The 19512-nt window shown below is 41.6% G+C and overlaps 1 protein-coding gene across 1 annotated transcript in view; it reads left to right on the top strand.

The window, feature by feature from the left end:
• Positions 1-19512, top strand: part of LOC111959436 (coiled-coil domain-containing protein 148) — a 70552-nt gene that overhangs the window by 34632 nt on the left and 16408 nt on the right. Inside the window, exons 9-10 of the mRNA XM_023980977.2 lie at positions 822-960; positions 8629-8835. Of these exons, the coding sequence (XP_023836745.1) occupies positions 822-960; positions 8629-8835 (346 nt within the window). The remainder of the gene's footprint in view (positions 1-821; positions 961-8628; positions 8836-19512) is intronic.

The raw sequence follows: 19512 nt of genomic DNA, 5'->3' as shown, positions 1-19512 counted from the left end.
CTTGCTCAAAACGAATCAAAGCAAAGCGCCGGTGTTGATGCAGAGAGATCCTGCCGTGTGACATAACGATAGAGCACAATGTGGATGTTGAAGAAAGAGATGAAAGAGTCAGCTTGGTACATAGACCATATACACATAAAACGAGTTTACCCTCCCCAGGGAGGCTGGCTGTTAAAAACAGGTAGAGTCTAAAGGTTCTGTCAGGGTACCAAACTTGTACACACAGCAGTGTTCTAGAATATTGGACCGTTTGCATTCATACTTTTCGAATTCTCGGCGCAGCTCAAGCAATTTCTCCAGCTGTCAACATATTCAAATGAATAGAGGACACATCCCGGGAGACGCGACGGTTGGGAATTGTGGGGAGGTGCGCGTTCGGGATGTGCGTCCCTCGTGGATGGTGGTCTCAGAGTACCTGTATCACAATGGGAAACCAGACTGTCGCATCTCAGCGTCTGGGGACTATGATTTATGCTTAACACACCAGGGGGTTGATTACATCAATGCATTCTACTAATCTACTAATACTAATATAAATCCCATTGATGCTAAACACAGCTACACACAGACAAAGGTACAGACACAGATACAGACACAGATACAGACAAAGACAGACAAAGACAGACAGACAGACAGACAGGCACACAAAAGAAAGCCCCAGATCTTTATCATGCAGACGTTCTTTGGTGAAAATTGAATGTTGACAGGAATGAGACGTTATGTGGGTGTCACTGTACAACAATTCTCAGCATGTGCTTTGTTGTGTTTGCAGCAGGTGATCCAGACATGTTTCTCTTTGCTCTATCTCCAAACTGTTCCAGGTTCTGTGGCTGGTCGGCAGATGACCATCTCYGCTTCCAGATGACTGTGAGCCAGTACCCTCCCGACCTGCACAACCACAGAGCCCTGTACATGGACATGCTGCAAAGAGTGTTTCCCCACAGATCCAGACAGGAGCTGGTCAGTAAACAGTAMCAGCTCTGGATTTACTATGGATGCGTCCCAAATGGCACCCTTTGGGCCCCRGTCAAAAGTATACTCTATATGTACATTATAGTGCACTATAAAGGGAATCGGGTACACTCTTAGAAAAAAGGGTTCCCCATGGGAGAAAAACACATTTGGGTTCTAAGTACTGTAGAACCGTCTGTGGAAAGGGTTCTACGTGGAACCCAAACSGGTTCTACCTGGAACCAAAAGAGGTTTTTCAAAGAGTTCTCCTCTGGGGACAGCCGAATAACCTTTTTTGGTTCTAGATAGCACCTTTTTTCTAAGCGTGTACCACTTAGGACACAGCCCAGCAAAGTGATTTGTTATCACACCCCTTTACATACACACATACCAAGGGCACGTCCAATGCACACAGCACAGATTGAGAAAAAAACTCACCCACCCATAAGGTGACTCTTACTGGTATACAATCAAATGCAATCAAAATCCACTATCTGCAATCGACTGAATACCTGCCTCTCTCTGCCTCTACACACATCCTCTCTGACAACCCATCACTATGACAACCGCCAGGGACCTCATCCCCTCCTCTCCCCCCTCTCCCAGACCTGTCCTCAGATCTGTTCCATCTGGGTGCTACACCTAGGGTCACATTCAGCCTCAAGTGGCTGTGATGAGATAGATCTAGCCATTTCCTCCTGCGCTCTCCCTTTCTCATCTTCCGGCCGACACAAACAGAGCCAGAGTCAATGGAGTGCAGACTGCACCTAATACAGCTATTAGTCATAATTAAGTTGGCTCAATTCTTATTGGTAATCAGTCCCTTGAGCAAAATGGCCTAACTCATTATTGTGAAGTTTGGTAGGGAAAAAAGCAGGCTTCTTGCCTCAAGTAATGTTTGGCATTGCCGAACTCTCATTGACCTCAAATTGATGAGGATGTCCAGGGGTGAAACATTTTCCTCAACGATGAACAGGAAAAACAAGATCATCAGACAGTATAGCTCAGTTATTTCAACATAGTTTTATTCTCGTAATACATGCAAAATGTGAATAGTACAAACGTAGTTTTGTTCTCATAGTATCAAAATACAGTGAATGATGGAACAGTATTTTCCTCATAATCTGTTTGCTCTATTAGACACAAAATGAAGCATGGAAATGTTTTACTGCATCGCAGTTGCATGTATTTGGCACATTTGTCCTTTATGTGTATGCTGTTGGGAAAAAAATATTTTAAAATATGTCCTTTATGTGCTGCTGAACAAAAATATATACGCAACATACAACAATTTCAAAGATTTGACTGAGTTCCAATCCATATAAGTAAATCAGTCAATTGAAATAAATGAATTAGGCCCTAATCTATGGATTTCACATTACTGGGAATACAGATATACCTTAAAACAAAGTAGGTGCGTGGATTAGAAAACCAGTCAGTATCTGGTGACCACCATTTGCCTCATGCAGCGCAACACATCTCCTTCGCATAGAGTTGATCAGGCTATTGATTGTGGCCTGTGGAATGTTTTCCCACTAGTCTTTAATGGCTGTGCAAAGTTGATGGATATTGGCGGGAACTGGAACACACTGTCGTACACGTCAATCCAGAGCATCCAGACATGTCTGGTGAGTATGCAGGCCATGGAAGAACTGGGACAGGAATTGTGTACAGATCCTTGCGACATGGGGACGTGCATTATCATGCTGAAACATGAGGTGATGGCTACGGATGAATGGCATGACAATGGGCTTCAGGATCTCGTCAAGGTCTCTCTGTGCATTGAAATTGCTATTGATAAAATGCAATTGGGTTCGTTGTCCGTAGCTTATTCCTGCCCATACCTTAACCCCACCGCCACCATAGGGCACTCTGTTCACAACACTGACATCAGCAAACCGCTCTGGAGGTGGCTTATGGTAGAGAAATTAACATTCAATTCTCTGGCAACAGCTCTGGTGAACATTCCTGCGGTCAGCATGCCAATTGCACKCTCCCTCAAAACTTGAGACATCTGTGGCATTGTGTTGTGTGACAAAAGTGCACAAGGTCCACCTGTGTAATGATCATGCTGTTTAATCAGCTTCTTGATATGCCACACATGTTAGGTGGATGGATTATCATGGCAATGGAGAAATTCTCACTAACAGGGATGTAAACAAATTTGTGCACAACATTTTTAAGAAATACGTTTTTTGTGTGTACGGAACATTTCTGGGATCTTTTATTTCAGCTCAATCCATGTCTCAATTGTCTCAAGGCTTAAAAATCCTTCTTTAACATGTCTCCTCCCCTTCATCTACACTGATTGAAGTGGATTTAACAAGTGACATCAATAATGGATCATAGCTTTCACCTGGATTCACCTTATCAGTCTATGTCATGGGAAGAGTGTTTTGTACACTCAGTGTATGTGGCCATGGTCAATTAGCCTATTGTGAACATGAGGATTAGAGAAGTCATGACCGCTACTACTCACTATTGAGCCAGTTGAAAATCTAGTTGAGCTAATTAAACAAAAAAATATCAGGGMGGAAGACAGTCATTGTACCAGGGTTAATAGAGCTTTGTTCAACTACTCTCCCATTCCATYTGCATGTAATCATTTTGTGGAGATTTATTTTGGATGATTGTAAGCTATTGTCCATCATCTTGCAATTCATGCAAATGTGATGAGAGGTAAGGGAGTATTAAGCGATTATTAAGGGAGGTATTGTTTGATCATAGCAGGGCAGAGCAGTTGGAGCAAATGTGATGAGAGGTAAGGGAGTATTGTTTGATCATAGCAGGGCAAGCAGTTGGAGACAAATGTGATGAGAGGTAAGGGAGTATTGAGGGAGTATTAAGGGAGTACTGTTTGATCATAGCAGGGCAGAGCAGTTGGAGACAAATGTGATGAGAGGTAAGGGAGTATTAAGGAGTATTAAGGGAGGGTTGGGGGAGTATTAAGGGAGTATTGTTTGATCATAGCAGGGCAGAGCAGTTGGAGACAAATGTGATGAGAGGTAAGGGAGTATTGAGGGAGTATTAAGGGAGTATTGTTTGATCATAGCAGGGCAGAGCAGTTGGAGACAAATGTGATGAGAGGTAGGGAATATTAAGGGAGTATTAAGGGAGTATTGTTTGATCGTAGCAGAGCAGTTGGAGACAAATGGAACGGTCAAAGTGAATGTTCTGTCCAACGGTCCAGTCAAAGCTTTGATATTAAATCTGTTTTGTGTCCTCTGTAGCACACTTTACCTGCGCTGTATGTGGCGAACAGTTTGCCACCTCTTTCAGGTCTACTTCAGAAAGAAAACAGGAAGAAAGGAGTGCAAAACTGTTAAAAAAGGGCCACCCTGCTGCTTTGATTACGTAGCCTTTTGATTCATCTTAGTCGTTTTAAAWGCACGGCTACATGAAWTGAACCATTGTGACAAAGGGCTCTGTTCTTTCTATAATTGTCTCTTTTGTGAAATAATTGCAGTTTTACAGTTTTTGTCTCTTAAGAAATATTTCACTTGAAAGGGAGCATGGTGTTGTGAATGTGATTGGCTAATGGTTGGTCTTTGTTTGACCTTTGACCTTGTTCTGCATTTTCCTCTGAAAGATCGACTGACTCTGGACACTTGGACAGTGCACTTTTGACCAATTATAACAATCACTTCTACCTTGAAAAAAAGTGTTCATAAAGTATTCATACCCCTTGACTTATTCCACATTTTGTTGTGTTACAGCCTGAATTCAAAATAGATTAAATATATTGTTTTTCTCACCCATCTAGACACAATAAACCATAATCACAAAGTGAAAGCCAGTTTTTGGAAATTGTAGGAAATGTAAATTTTTTTTTTTTTTAAAATACAGAAATATCTCATTTACATACAGTAAGTATTCACACCCCTGAGTCAATACATGTTAGAATCACCTTTGGTAGTGATTACACCTGTTAGTCTTTCTGGGTAAACCTCTAAGAGCTTTGCACACCTGGATTATACAATATTTGCACATTCATTTACTTTTATTCTTCAAGCACTGTCAAGTTGGTTGTTGATCATTGCTAGACAGCCATTTTCAAGTCTTTCCATAGATTTTCAAGCCGGTTTAAGTTAAAACGGTAACTAGGCCCCTCAGGAACATTCAATGTTGTCTTGGTAAGCAACTCCAGTGTATATTTGGCCTTGTGTTTTAGGTTATTGTCCTGCTGAATGGTGAATTTATCTCCCAGTGTCTGGTGGAAAGGTGACTGAACCAGGTTTTCCTCTAGGATTTTGCCTGTGCTTAGCTCTATTCCATAAATTKTTTTCCTAAAAGAACTCCCTAGTCAATATTGACGACAAGCATACCTATAACAGTAGGCAGTCAACACTGTTCTTGAAAATATGAAGAGTGGTACTCAGTGAGGTGTTGTGTTGGATTTGCCCCAAACATGATGCTCTATTCAGGACATAAAGTTTTCACACAGGATGCATGTTTTGTAATATTTTGATTCTGTACAGGCTTCCTTCTTTTCACTCTGTCATTTAGGTTAGTATTGTGGAGTAACTACAATGTTGTCAATCCATCCTCAGTTTTCTCCCATCACAGCCATTAAACTCTGTAACTGTTTTAAAGTCCCCATTAGCCTCATGGTGAAAACCCTGAGCGATTTCCTTCCTCTTCGGCATCTGAGTTAGGAAAGACTGTACCTTTATCGTGACTGGGCGTATTGATACACCATCCAAAGTGTAATTAATAACTTCACCATGCTCGAAGGGATATTCAATGTATTTTTAAAGATTTTWWAAAAATCTACCAATAGGTGCCCTTCTTTGTGAGGCATTGGAAAACCTCCCTGGTCTTTGGGGTTGAGTCTGTGTTTGAAATTCACTGCTCGACTGCGGGACCTTACAGATAATTGTATGTGTGGGGTACAGAGATGAGGTAATGAAAAGCATGAGTTGACGCACAACCAGAGAAAATGATTTAGTGTAGAGGTGCTGACTAACTGTGAATAAACTGTAAGCTATAACAAACAAACAAAAATGTCTACGTAACCTGGTTCAAGCATTCATGACATTACGCTGAGGAAGGCACAGTGATGCCGAAACGTTGGTGGTTTACCCAATAAATTACTGGGAGTTTATACATAGAGTATATGTGACTCTCTTTGTTTTTATAGCTTACAGAGACGAGGTGGTCATCTTTTTTTTAATGTTAAACACTATTATTGTAAAAATTCCACTTTGACATTATGGGGCATTGTGTGTAGGCCACTAAAGACAATGACACAAAATCCCAATTGAATACATTTTAATTCAGGCTGTTATACAACAAAATGTGGAAAATGGTCAAGGGGTGTGAATACTTTCTCAAGACACTGTAGCTTTATTCTCATAATATATAAAGACAGAGAATGCTAGAACAGTGTGTTCCTCATACTCGTTTTGCTCCATTAGACATACAATGAATCACATACATTTTTTACTGCATTCCAGCTGTGTGTTGTTGGCACATTTGCCCTTTGTGTGTATGTTGTTGGAAAACATMATTCCCTGAGCTCATCCACAGACATACTGTATGTGGCCATTGTAAATTGGCCTATTGTGAACATGAGGATTAGAGAAGTCATGATCGCTACTACTCACTATTGTGCCAGTTGAAAATCTAGTTGAGCTAGTTAAACAAAAAAATATCAGAGCGGAAGACAGTCATTGTACCAGGGTTAATAGAGCTTTGTTCAACTACTCTCCCATTCCATCTGCATGTAATCATTTTGTGGAGATTTCTTTTGGATGATTGTAAGCTATTGTCCATCATCTTGCAATTCATGCAAATGTGATGAGAGGTAAGGGAGTATTAAGGGATTATTAAGGGAGTATTGTTTAATCAAAGCAGGGCAGAGCAGTTGGAGACAAATGGAACGGTTAAAGTGAATGTTCTGTCCAACGGTCCAGTCAAAGCKTTGATATTAAAATCTGTTTTGTGTCCTCTGTAGCACACTTTACCTGCGCTGTATGTGGCGAACAGTTTGCCACCTCTTTCAGGTCTACTTCAGAAAGAAAACAGGAAGGAGTGCAAAGCTGTAAAAAAAGGGCCATCCTGCTGCTTTGATTACGTAGCCTTTTGATTCATCTTAGTCGTTTTAAAAGCACAGCTACATGAATTGAACCATTGAGACAAAGGGCTCCTTCAGCGATTTGACTCTGTTCTTGCTATTATCGTCTTTGTGAAATAATTGCAGTTTTACAGTATTTTTTCATCCCTAAGAAATATTTCACTTAAAATGGAGCATGGCGTGTTGTGAATGTGATTGGCTAATGTTTGGTCTATCAAAGACCTTTGACCCTCGACCTTGTTCCGCACCTTTTCTGAGTGAGCGACTATCTGGACACTTGGACAGTGCACTTATGATCAATTCTAACAATCACTTTTACCCTGACCTCTATTCAAGTTGCACGTTCAGGTCACTGTCCCTGTCCTCTCCAATGGACATGCCGAGACACTTGATATGCAAATACGGTAGGTGTTTTCAAACCTAGAATCATGAGGACTATCAGTGCCGTGGATGCTGAGGTTTGACAGACTGCACTATGACCCCTAGTGGACATAGCTGGTGAATGTGTCCGTTTTCCAGTGGTCACGGTCAGAGGTCAATTGCCTGCTTTTGCCATTCAATGGAGCTACCCCATGATGTTCCTTGGTATTTATGGAATAAATGTAGGTTTTCTAGTGGCTTGGGGGATCTGTCTCTATTTTTTTCATCGTTGTATGGCTGCTCTGCCCTCACACTTATAACTGTGCAGGGGTTTGTCAGTCAGCAGCTGAACTAATACTGCTGTACAGCTTTAAGAATCCTTACAGAATGTGAGCGCACGCACACACACACACACACACACACACACACACACACACACACAGACACATGAACGCATAGGCGTGCATATACACACACATACAAATTCCCCAAAGGGGGACAGAGAAATAAACAGAGAGAGGGAGACAGAGAAGGGAAAAGGATGTTGGATCTTCTTCAAGTTGTAAAGTTATGCATTAATAAACAAGCTGTGCTCGGGCTGCCTCTGGCACAGCGGCGTATGTTACATTGGCAGATCTGTCAGCTCGCTCACGTTCAATAAAAACAGTCAGCCGCCTAATGCCTTCACACCGTCAGTTAGCCACTATTAGTCCATAGATTAATAGAATTCCTTATGTTCCAATAAGGTAGCCAAGTGAAGCTGCCTCTGTGTGATTGCTGCCACAATGATGAATAGCTATAGACGCCCCTTATGCAAAACGCTAGAAAGGAAAAGGTCCACTGAACACCACTTATCTAAACCAATATCAAGACCTGGTTGTTACTCTGTAATATCTGTGTAGCTACTTTAGCACGATAGTCTGATCTAATGTATGAATACAGGTTTGCATTTTGCTATGTCAGCCTACAGTATATGCTATATATGTTGTTGCATATTATATGTTACGTATTACTATATGTCACTACGACCAACTTGTGCATCACGTATAACAGCACTATTGTCACAGGAAATATTGCTACATAAGCCTAGCAAAAAGGTCCCCGTTGCAAAAGAGGTTTCTAACCTCAAGGGTATTTGACTGGTAAAATGAAGGTTTCGAAAACTAGAATAGAAAACACTGCAGTTCTGTGTTCTGTTATGGTTGTATTTGTATCTCCATGGCGATGGTGTCTTGTTGCAGACGGACCACGAGCGGAGCTGGGACTGGCAGCGCTTCACCCAGACCCAGATGCGTGTGGTGGCCCAGAGTTGGCAGCGGGATCGGGCTGACCTGATGTTTAAAGCCCTGGTGACCCTTGAGGAGGCCAGGCAGGCCTATCAGGAGGAGCTKGCCCTCCACACAGACCGCAAGCACCAGCAGGACATCTGCTCCCGCCTCAGCGACAAGGTAGAGATACATGCAGTACACTGAAATGGCATTCTATGTCTGAAATGGCATCCTATGTCTGGAATTACAATATGTGTCTGAAATGGCATCCTATTGTCTATATAGTGCACTATTTTGACCAGAGTCCGCAGCAAAAGTAGTGCACTACTTATGGAATAGGGTGCCATTTGGGACACAGCCTCTGTCTGACTGTGTAGAAGACCTCCACTAAGGAGGCAGCTAATGCCTTCTGTACACTACACGACTTTCAAAATCCTAATATCACCGAGACCGTTTTTCATGTCGTTTTTTTGTCTTGCCAACGTAGTGGTGCGCACACTTAACGATCTGGCACTGAACGGTCACAAAAGATTCTTCACTTGGTCGTCAGGATTCTTGATACCACGCTGTCTTGCGAAAACAATGATGTGATGAGATTGTTTGGGCTCCCGAGTGGCATAGCGGTCTAAGGCACTGCATCTCAGTGCTAGAGGCATCACTAAAGATCCTGGTTCGATTACAGGCTATAGGGTGGCGCACAATTGGCCCAGCGTCGTTAGGGTTTGGTCGGGGTAGGCCGTCATTGTAAATAAGAATTTGTTCTTAACTGACTTGCCTAGTTAAATAAAGGTTATATTAATAAATAAAAATAAAGTAGCTAGAATGCAGGCTCAAAAAAGTTCAGTCAGACATTCATGCTTGCCATACAGAGTTGAAATTCCTAACCAATATTTTGAATTGAATAACATTGCTTGTGAACTTCAGAGCTGTAACGATTTGACACTTTGGCTTTACAAACGCGTACTGGTAGTCATCGCTCCTGCTCGAGAGTAGACATTCTGGGTAATGTGATACAGCGTCATCATCTCACCCGCTCCTTCTCTGGAGAACTCTCATTGGCTATTGCTGATTGACAAAATCAAACATGTTTTAAAATATCGGGACATCTGGGACTGCTCAAATAAGAAATCAGTAGCCCTCAGATTGAGTCTCTGTCCCGCTCACATTAAACGAGCGTCGGTGATGRCCAYGCGCCCCGAGTAGGCAACGACATAGGGGTTTTGTCTCCGATCTCAAAAACTTGTCTGGGACAGCCAAATCGGGGCTAACATTGTGTAGTGTACACCAGACTTTACTCAACCCACAGTCACTGACATTTCCTCTTGCCAGCTAGCTTCTCATGCTAGGTTCGGGCTGCCACTAGTGATGGGCTGTGAACGCTAATAAGCTAATAAGGACAGCCTTGTCTTGCTGACATGATGTAACTGTATTGGAGGGTTTGTTCGATTCGCTCAAAAAGCAAGTTGCGAAAAATGGAAAAAGTCCCCCACCACTTTTTCTTGTCAATTAACTGATGCACAAGTTCTGTTTGTTTATCTAGCCGTCTATAGCATAGCTGATGTTTGTTATAAGGGGTTTGGAGATTTTTTTAACTACAGCCATTTAGATAACAGTAAGGACTGACCTCATGTTGGTGGCTTCCCACTCTTTGTGGTCATGTACATGTGTTTACACAGATAACATGACCTGATCTGTCATGTCTATGGCCCATACCATACAGCAGAAACAAAAACATACATACAGTGCCTTCGGAAAGCATTCAGACCCCTTGACTTTTTCCACATTTTGTTACGTTTACAGCCTTATTCTATAATTGATTAAATTGTTTTTTTCCCCTCATCAATCTGCACACAATACCCCACCCATAACGACAAAGCAAAAACATGTATTTTTCTTGCAAATGTATTACAAGTAAAAAATCACATTTACATTCAGAGCCTTGGCACACCTGTATTTAGGGAGTTTCTCCCATTGTTCTCTGCAGATCCTCTCAATCTCTGTCTGGTTGGATGGGAAGCGTTGCTGCACAGCTATTTTCAGGTCTCTCCAGAGATGTTCGATCAGGTTAATATCCGGGCTCTGGCTGGGCCACTGAAGGACATTCAGAGACCTGTCCYGAWGCCACTCCTGCGTTGTCTTGGCTGTGTRCTTTGGGTCATTGTCCYGTTGGAAGGTGAACCTTCGCCCCAGTCTGAAGTCSTGAGGTCTTYGGAGCAATTTTTTKGTACTTTACTCCGTTCATCTTTACCTCAGTCCTGACTAGTCTCCCAGTCCCTGCCGCTGAAAACATCCCCACAGCATGATGTATGCCACCACCATGMTTCACCGTAGGGATGGTGCCARGTTTCCTCCAGATGTGATGCTTGGCATTTAGGCCAAAGAGTTCAATCYTGGTTTCATCAGATCAGAGACTCTTGTTTCTCATGGTCTGAGAGTCTTTAGGTACCTTTTGACAAACWYCAAGCGGGCTGTCATGTGCYTTTTACTGAGGAGTGGCTTCCGTCTGGCAACTCTACCATAAAGGCCTGATTGGTAGAGTGCTGCAGAGATGGTTGTCCTTCTGGAGAAAATAAAATTCTCCCATCTCCACAGATGAACTCATCGGGTTCTTGGTCACCTCCCTGGCCAAGGCTCTTCTCCCCCGATTGCTCAGTTTGGCCGGGTGGCAGGCTCCAGGAAGAACATTGGTGGTTCCAAACTTCTTCCATTTAAGAATGATGGAGGCCACWSWGKTCTTGGGGACCTTCAATGCTGCAGAAATGTTTTGGTACCCTTCCCCAGTTTTGSTACCCTTTGCAACGACACAATCCTGTCTCAGAGCTCTACGGACCATTCCTTCGATCTCATTGCTTGGTTTTTGGTCTGACATGTACTGTGAACTGTGGGACCTTATATAGACGTGTGTGCCTTTTCAAATCATGTCCAATCAATTGAATTTACCACAGGTGGACTCCAATCAAGTTGTAGAAAAATCTCAAGGATGGTCAATGGCAACAGGATGCACATGAGCTTAATTTCGAGTCTCATAGCAAAGGGTCTGAATAAATAAGGTATTTCTGTTTTACATTTTTTTTATACATTCGCTAAAAAAACATTTTTTGTTTTGTTATTATGGGGTACTGTGTGTAGATCGCTGAGGACCTTGTTTTATTTAATCCATTATAGAATAAGGCTGTAACGTAACAAAATGTGGAAAAAGTATAGGGGTCTGAATACTTTCCGAAGGCACTGTTAGATGACCATGTCATAGCGATTAAATCAAAACAAGTTTAAACATCCCTAAACACAATACATTAAATTACACAAATGGCCCACATAGAGAAATGGCCCACATACAGTGAAAATAACAGACCTATGCCCTACACAGTGCCTTAGAAAGTATTCACACCCCTTGGCTTTTTCCACATTTTGTTGTGTTACAGCCTGAATTTAAAATGGATTAAATTGAGATTTTGTGTCACTGGCCTACACACAGTACACCATAACGTAAAAGTGGATTTATTTTATTTTATTTTTTTACAGGGACAGTGCACATTAATCAACGTTTCAGTAAAAGTGCCCGTTTTAGCCAGCCGGCTAATTTTCAACCGCAGTCCCTGGGCAGGTTATAATGTATAATTCTGTATATATATATATATATATATATATATGCTACTGTTCAAAAGTTTGGAGTCACTTCCAAAAATACTTGTTTTTTAAAGAAAAGTAAATTATTTGTCTGTTAAAATAACATCAAATTGAAATACAGTGTAGAAATACAGTGTAGACATTGTTAATGTTGTAAATGACTATTGTAGCTGGAAACGGCAGATTTGTAATGGAATATGTACATAGGCGTACAGAGGCCCAATTACAGCGCCATCACTCCTGTGTTCCAATGGCATGTTGTGTTAGCTAATCCAAGTTTATCATTTTAAAAGGCTAATTGATCATTAGAAAACCCTTTTGCAATTATGTTAGTACAGCTGAAAACTGTTGTCCTGATTAAAGAAGCAATAAAACTGGTCTTCTTTAGACTAGTTGAATATCTGGAGCATCAGCATTTGTGGGTTCGATTACAGGCTCAAAATGGCCAGAAACAAAGAACTTTCTTCTGAAACTCGTCAGTCTATTCTTGTTCTGAGAAATGAAGGCTGTTCCATGCGAGAAATTGCCAAGAAACTGAAAATCTTGTACAACGCTGTGTACTACTCCTCACAGAACAGCGCAAACTGGCTCTAACCAGAATAGAAAGCGTAATCGGAGGCCCCGGTGCACATCTGAGAATGAGGACAAGTACATTAGACTGTCTAGATTGAGAAACAGACGCCTCAAGTCCTCAACTGGCAGCTTGAGTCTCTCTTAACTGTTGACGTTGAGACTGGTGTTTGCGGGTACTATTTAATAAAGCTGCGTAATGTTTGCACAATCCAGGTTTGGACATTTCTTAGAGACTTTTTATATGTATTTATTTTTATTCTCACTATTTTTAACCAGGTAGGCCAGTTGAGACAAGTTCTTATTTACAACTGTGACCTGGTCAAGATAAAGCAAAGCAGTGCGACACAAACACAGAGTTACACATGGAATAAACAAACGTACAGTCAATAACACAATAGAAAAGTCTATAATCAGTGTGTGCAAATAAGTAAGATTAGGGAGGTAAGGCAATAAATAGGCCATAGTGGCAAAATAATTACAATTAGCAATTAAACACTGGAGTGATAGATGAGCAGAAGATGAATGTGCAAGTAGAGATACTGGGGTGCAAAAGAGCAACAACAAAAGAATAACAATATGGGATGAGGTAGCTGGGTGGGCTATTTACAGATGGGCTATGTACAGGTGCAATGATCTGTAAGCTGCTCTGACAGCTGATGCTTAAAGTTAGTGAGGGAGATGTGAGTCTCCAGATTTTTGCAATTTGTTCCAGTCATTGGCAGCAGAGAACTGGTGACCAGTGAAATATACATTCTGGAGCGCGTGCTACGGGTGGGTGCTGCTATGGTGACCAGTGAGCTGAGATAAGACAGGGCTTTACCTAGCAAAGACTTATAGATGACCTGGAGCCAGTGGGTTTGGCGACGAATATGAAGCGAGGGCCAGCCAACGAGAGCATACAGGTCGCAGTGGTGGGTATGTATGGGGTTTTGGTGACAAAACAGATGGCACTGTGATAGACTGCATCCAATTTGCTGAGTAGAGTGTCGGAGTCTATTTTGTAAATGAAGTCAAGGATCAGTAGGATAGTCAGTTTTACGAGGGTATGTTTGGCAGCATGAGTGAATTTGTTGTGAAATAGGAATCCGATTCTAGATAATTTTGGATTGGAGATGCTTAATGTGAGTCTGGAAGGAGAGTTTACAGTCTAACCAGAAACCTAGGTATTTGTAGTTGTCCACAGAACCGTCCAGAGTAGTGATGCTAGACGGGCGGGCAGGTCTCGGCAGCTATTGTTGAAGAGCATGCATTTAGTTTTACTTGCATTTAAGAGCAGTTGGAGGCCACAGAAGGAGAGTTGTATGGCATTGAAGCTCGTCTGGAGGTTTGTGAATAACACAGTGTCCAAAGAAGGGCCAGAAGTATACAGAATGGTGTCGTCTGCGTAGAGGTGGGAACAGAGAATCACCAGCAGCAAGAGCGACATGATTGATGTATACAGAGAAAAGAGTCGGCCCGAGAATTGAACCTTGTGGCACCCCGATAGAGACTGCCAGAGGTCCGGACAACAGGTCCTCCGATTTGACACTGATTTGAAGTAGCTGGTGAACCAGGCAGGCAGTCATTTGAGAAACCAAGGCTGGTTATCTGCCGATAAGAATGCGGTGATTGACAGAGTCGAAAGCCTTGGCCAGGTCAATGAATACGGCTACACAGTATTGTCTTTTATCGATGGCGGTTATGATATCGTTTAGGGCCTTGAGCGTGGCTGAGGTGCACCCATGACCAGTTCGGAAACCAGGTTGCATAGTGGAGAAGGTACGGTGGGATTCGAAATGGTCGGTGATCTGTTTGTTAACTTGGTCTGTTGTTTAGACTAGAGATATAGGTCTGTAACAGTTTGGGTCTAGGGTGTCTCTCCCTTTGAAGAGGGGGATGACCGCCGCAGCTTTCCAATCTTTAGGGATCTCAGACGATACGAAAGAAGGTTGAACAGGCTAGTAATAGGGGTTGCAACAATTTCGGCAGATAATTTTAGAAAGAGAGGGTCCAGATTGTCTAGCACAGCTGATTTGTAAGGGTCCAGATTTTGCAGCACTTACCCAGTGGTAAGCGCTCCGTTCTTCTCCTCTTCTGAGGAGGAGTAGTAGGAAGGATCGGAGGACCAATGCGCAGCGTGGTAAGTTTCCATATTTTAATAAAGCAAACTGAACACTGAACAAAACAACAAAGTGAAACGAACGAAAACGAAACAGTCCAGTATGGTTAGACACAGACACAGGAACAATGGAACAGGAACAATCACCCACAACCCACAATGACAAAACAGGCTACCTAAATATGGCTCCCAATCAGAGACAACGACTAACACCTGCCTCTGATTGAGAACCATATCAGGCCAAACACATAGAAAMAGACAAACTAGACATACAACATAGAATGCCCACTCATATCACACCCTGACCAAACAAAACATAGAAACATACAACGCAAACTATGGTCAGGGCGTGACACCCAGAAAGACTCACAGCTGTAATCGCTGCCAAAGGTGCTTCTACAAAGTATTGAGTCAGGGGTGTGAATAGTTATGTAAATATATTTCTGTATTTCATTTTCAATACATTTGCAAACATTTCCAAAAACATGTTTTCAGGTTGTCATTATAGGGTATTGTGTGTAGATGTGCGAGAGAAAAAAAACAATGAATCCATTTAGAATTCAGGCTGWAACACAACAAAGTGTGGAATAAGTCAAGGGATATGAATACTTTCTGAAGGCACTGTAACTGAGCGACACATGAAATCTGTTTTTGGTTTGGGTACAGTGAAGAAATCCATAATGGCGTGCCTGGTTTGATATGTAATGCATGTCTGTTTGAAGTGTATGCAAATAGATTAGGCATTTTCAACATACAAATGTTTCTTATAAAGACTAGAAGAGAAGTAGTCACTTTCTCCTCAACCCGCAACCACGAAAGACTATTATACATGTTGTTGATATTAGTTGTGTGTGTGTAGTTAWGGGCCAGGTGTGCTGCATTGTTTTGAGCCAGCWGCAGCTTTGCTAGGTCTTTCTTTGCTGCACCTGACCGTATTACCAGACAGTAATCAAGATGGGACAAGATCAGAGCCTGAACAACTAATACAGTTGATATTTGTGTCAAAAACGCAGAACATATTTTTGTAACAGACGTACCTCTCCCCATCTTCACAACAACTTTGTCAATATGACTTGACCATGRTAACTGACCACACCAAYGTTACTCCTAGGAGTTSAGCTTCTTCMACTTGTTCAATGGTCACACCCTTCATGTACAACTCCAGTTGAGGTTTAGGTCTTGGAGGATGTTTTGAACCAAATACAAAGCTTATGGTTTTAGATTAGTATTAGTATTTAAAGCCAGTTTATTGTTAATGACCCATTCTGACACTGACTGCAAGTCCTTGCTGAGGGACGGACAAGGAACCCTAGTTGCTGTTACGGCAGATTTCCTCCTCTTCGTCTCTCTTTACATTCTAAATGTATTGTTCCTCTTTGGCTCTGTGATGCGAGCTAACTATTCAGTTATATGAATTTGTGTATTGTGCATGTAGCCCTTTACAACAAGCAAAATTAAAATGGTTACAAAAAAAACTATTGGCAAGAATAATTTTACAAATACTCCAAGTGCTGTGTCTGGATTACCCTCCTTATACACATCAGACTAACATATATATATTTTTTTTTTACATCTTCAACAAAAGAGTCCTGATCTCTTATAAATATGTCTTATGTCACAGATTAACCACTATTGGTCGACACTCTAGTTGGTTGATTGATAGCCTGGGTCATGTTACAGGCATTAGTCAAAGTAAGAAGCTTCCTCTTGAGAGGACAACTAAATGATAACCAGTCGATGTTCAGGTCACCAAGAAAATACATTTCACATTTAGCATCAGAGACCTTGTATAACATCAAACACATATTCTCCAGACAGTTTGCACTTGGTGACCTATATCAGCAGCCTAAAAGAAGAGGCTTCACATGAGGCAGGTGAACCTGCCACCACAACACTTCTACTTCATTTGTCATAAGATCCTCTCTGAGCTTTACAAGAATATGGCTCTGAATACATACAGCAACACCTTCCCTGTAGACATTCCTGTCTTTTCTATAGATGTTATATCCTTGTATTCCTACTGCTTTATCATCAAATGTGCTCTCTAAGTGAGTCTCAGAAATGGCTAATACGCATATAAATATCTTCTAAGATTAGCAAATTACTCATTCACTTTTTTTCGGAGGCTACATATATTTATATGAGCTTTTATATGAGTTAACTTTCACCCTTTCCTAAAACTGAACTCATAATGATAATAGGTTGTATTTCTGATAATAACAATAGAAGGAATTATGCAGTGCAGAGGTAGAAAGAATACAGGCATCTTTGTGCATTCAATCAAAAATATTGCCAAGTTAATCAGAGACTTTCCCAACCGTATATGAGTTCCGTTATAGTCACATATTGTATTTCTGTGCTGGAGTGGAGTCAGAGCACAAATGGAAGTCTCCTTCCAACCAAATCTCTCCTGAGTGCTCATGGTCTTTATCATCCTGACACGACCAGAGCACAAGATGGATTCCCCTTGCCATTCTGTCAGCCTTATACAAATGCTTTGTTTCTGCAGMTGGTGTCTCTGTTTCCAGTAGGTCTTCTAAATAAAATAAAAAAAGATTTATATTCATCATGATGAAATCCACTTCTGCAATTTCATTATCTTATTTCATTACATACTATTTTTAATCTTTGGTACAGCAGCCTGATATGCTGTGTTGTTACAGGCACAGTATAAGTATATTGGTTTATTTAAAATATGATTCACATGCAAATTCCAATAATGTTGTATTCTATATCATCATTTGAGTGGATGTGTTGGTAAAAGTTTCATTATGATTCCCTACACCTCAGGGTTGGGGTTAATTCCACTAATGAAATTCTCTGTCCCTGTAAATGAAATGTTATTCAATTGAAATTCCAGATCAGTCTTTGAATGCAAAGATAATTCAATTCCTCTAAATTCYAATGTAAGGAAAATCCTATTCATAACATTTCCAATTCAATATTATTCCCAACAATTCCACAAATTCCAGTTGATCAGGTCACTGTTCAGACAGGCAAGCTATACTGGAAATATAGAAACACATGTTGAAATTATTTAAAACAAATCCTGCTGTAAATGTTTGATACTATGTGCATTAATTCCATTAACTGGGAAATGTAAAATATGAAATTCGAATTAAATTAAATTCCAAAAATGAAATGTCTTTGCTATTACATTCCTATTCAAAAAGTCAAAACAGTCTAATTCCAATTAAATTCCAACTCCATAACTTGAAGATTGTTGAATTTCTAATTGAATTCCATATCAATTCTCCACTTCATGACTGAAAGCAAGAATTGGAATTGACCCCAACCCTGCTACCCCTATCACCTTGATGCTTGAGGAGGTGAGGCATGGTGGTGCTGGACAAGTCCTGGTGGTGCTGGAGAAGGCCTGGTGGTGCTGGAGGAGGCCTGGTGGTGGTGCTGGAGCCCAGGTGATGCTGGTGGCCTACTGGTGCTTGAAGTGGCAGACACAGACCAGTCCAGCTACCCTGTTGTAGGAGGCCTGGTGGTGCTGGAGGAGACTAACCAACAATAGAGAATTAAAAACGTTCTCTATGGTCAGGCGTGACAGCATATGTATTCACACCCCTTTGCTATGAAGCCCCTACAAAAGACTGTGCAACCAATTACCTTCAGAAGTGACAGAATTAGTTAGACTGCCACCGGTGGACTTATTAAGTGTCACATGATCTGTCACATGATCTCAGTATATATACACTTGTTCTGAAAGGCCCAGAAGTCGCAACACCACTAAGCAAGGGCACCACCAAGCATCGGCATCATGACGACCAAGGAGCTCTACAAACAGGCAGGGACAAGTTGTGAGAAGTATAGATCAGGTTGGGTTAAAAAAAAATATCCAAAACATTGAACCTCCGCACGAGCACTATAAATCCATTATTAAAAAATGGAAAAAAATGCACACACAACAAACCTGCCAAGAGAGGCCGCCCACCAAAACTCACAGACCAGGCAAGGAGGGCATAAGAGAGGCAACAAAGACACAAAGAGAACCTGAAAGGAGCTGCAAAGCTCTATACGGAGATTGGAGTATCTGTCCATAGGACCACTTTAAGCCGTACACTCCACAGAGCTGGCTTTACGGAAGAGTGCCAGAAAAAAGCCATTGCCAGAAGGTACTCTGGTCAGATGAGACTAAAATGTAGCTTTTTGGCCAACAAGGAAAACGCTATGTCTGTCGCGAAACCCAACACCTCACATCACCCCGATAACACCATCCCATGGGGTGCAGCATCATGCTGTGGGTATGTTTTTCCATCGGCAGGGACTGGGAAACTGGTCAGAATGAAGGAATGATGGGATGCGCTAAATACAGGAAATTCTTGAGAGAAACCTGTTCAGTCTTCCAGAAGATCTGAGACTGGGACGAGGTCACCTTCCAGCAGGACACATGGCCCTAAGCATACTGCTAAAGCACACACCGAGGGTTAAGGCGGAAACATTACATGTCTTGGAATGGCCTAGTCAAAGCCCAGACCTCAACCAATTGAGAATCTGTGGTATGACTTAAAGATTGCTGTACACCAGCGGAACCCCATCCAACTTTGAAG

Source organism: Salvelinus sp. IW2-2015, linkage group LG36 (genome assembly GCF_002910315.2).
Source record: "Salvelinus sp. IW2-2015 linkage group LG36, ASM291031v2, whole genome shotgun sequence".
In the NCBI taxonomy this organism is placed as follows: Eukaryota; Metazoa; Chordata; class Actinopteri; order Salmoniformes; family Salmonidae; genus Salvelinus; species Salvelinus sp. IW2-2015.
Note: the sequence above shows the minus strand (reverse complement) of the source record. Positions and strands in the feature narration are given on the sequence as shown.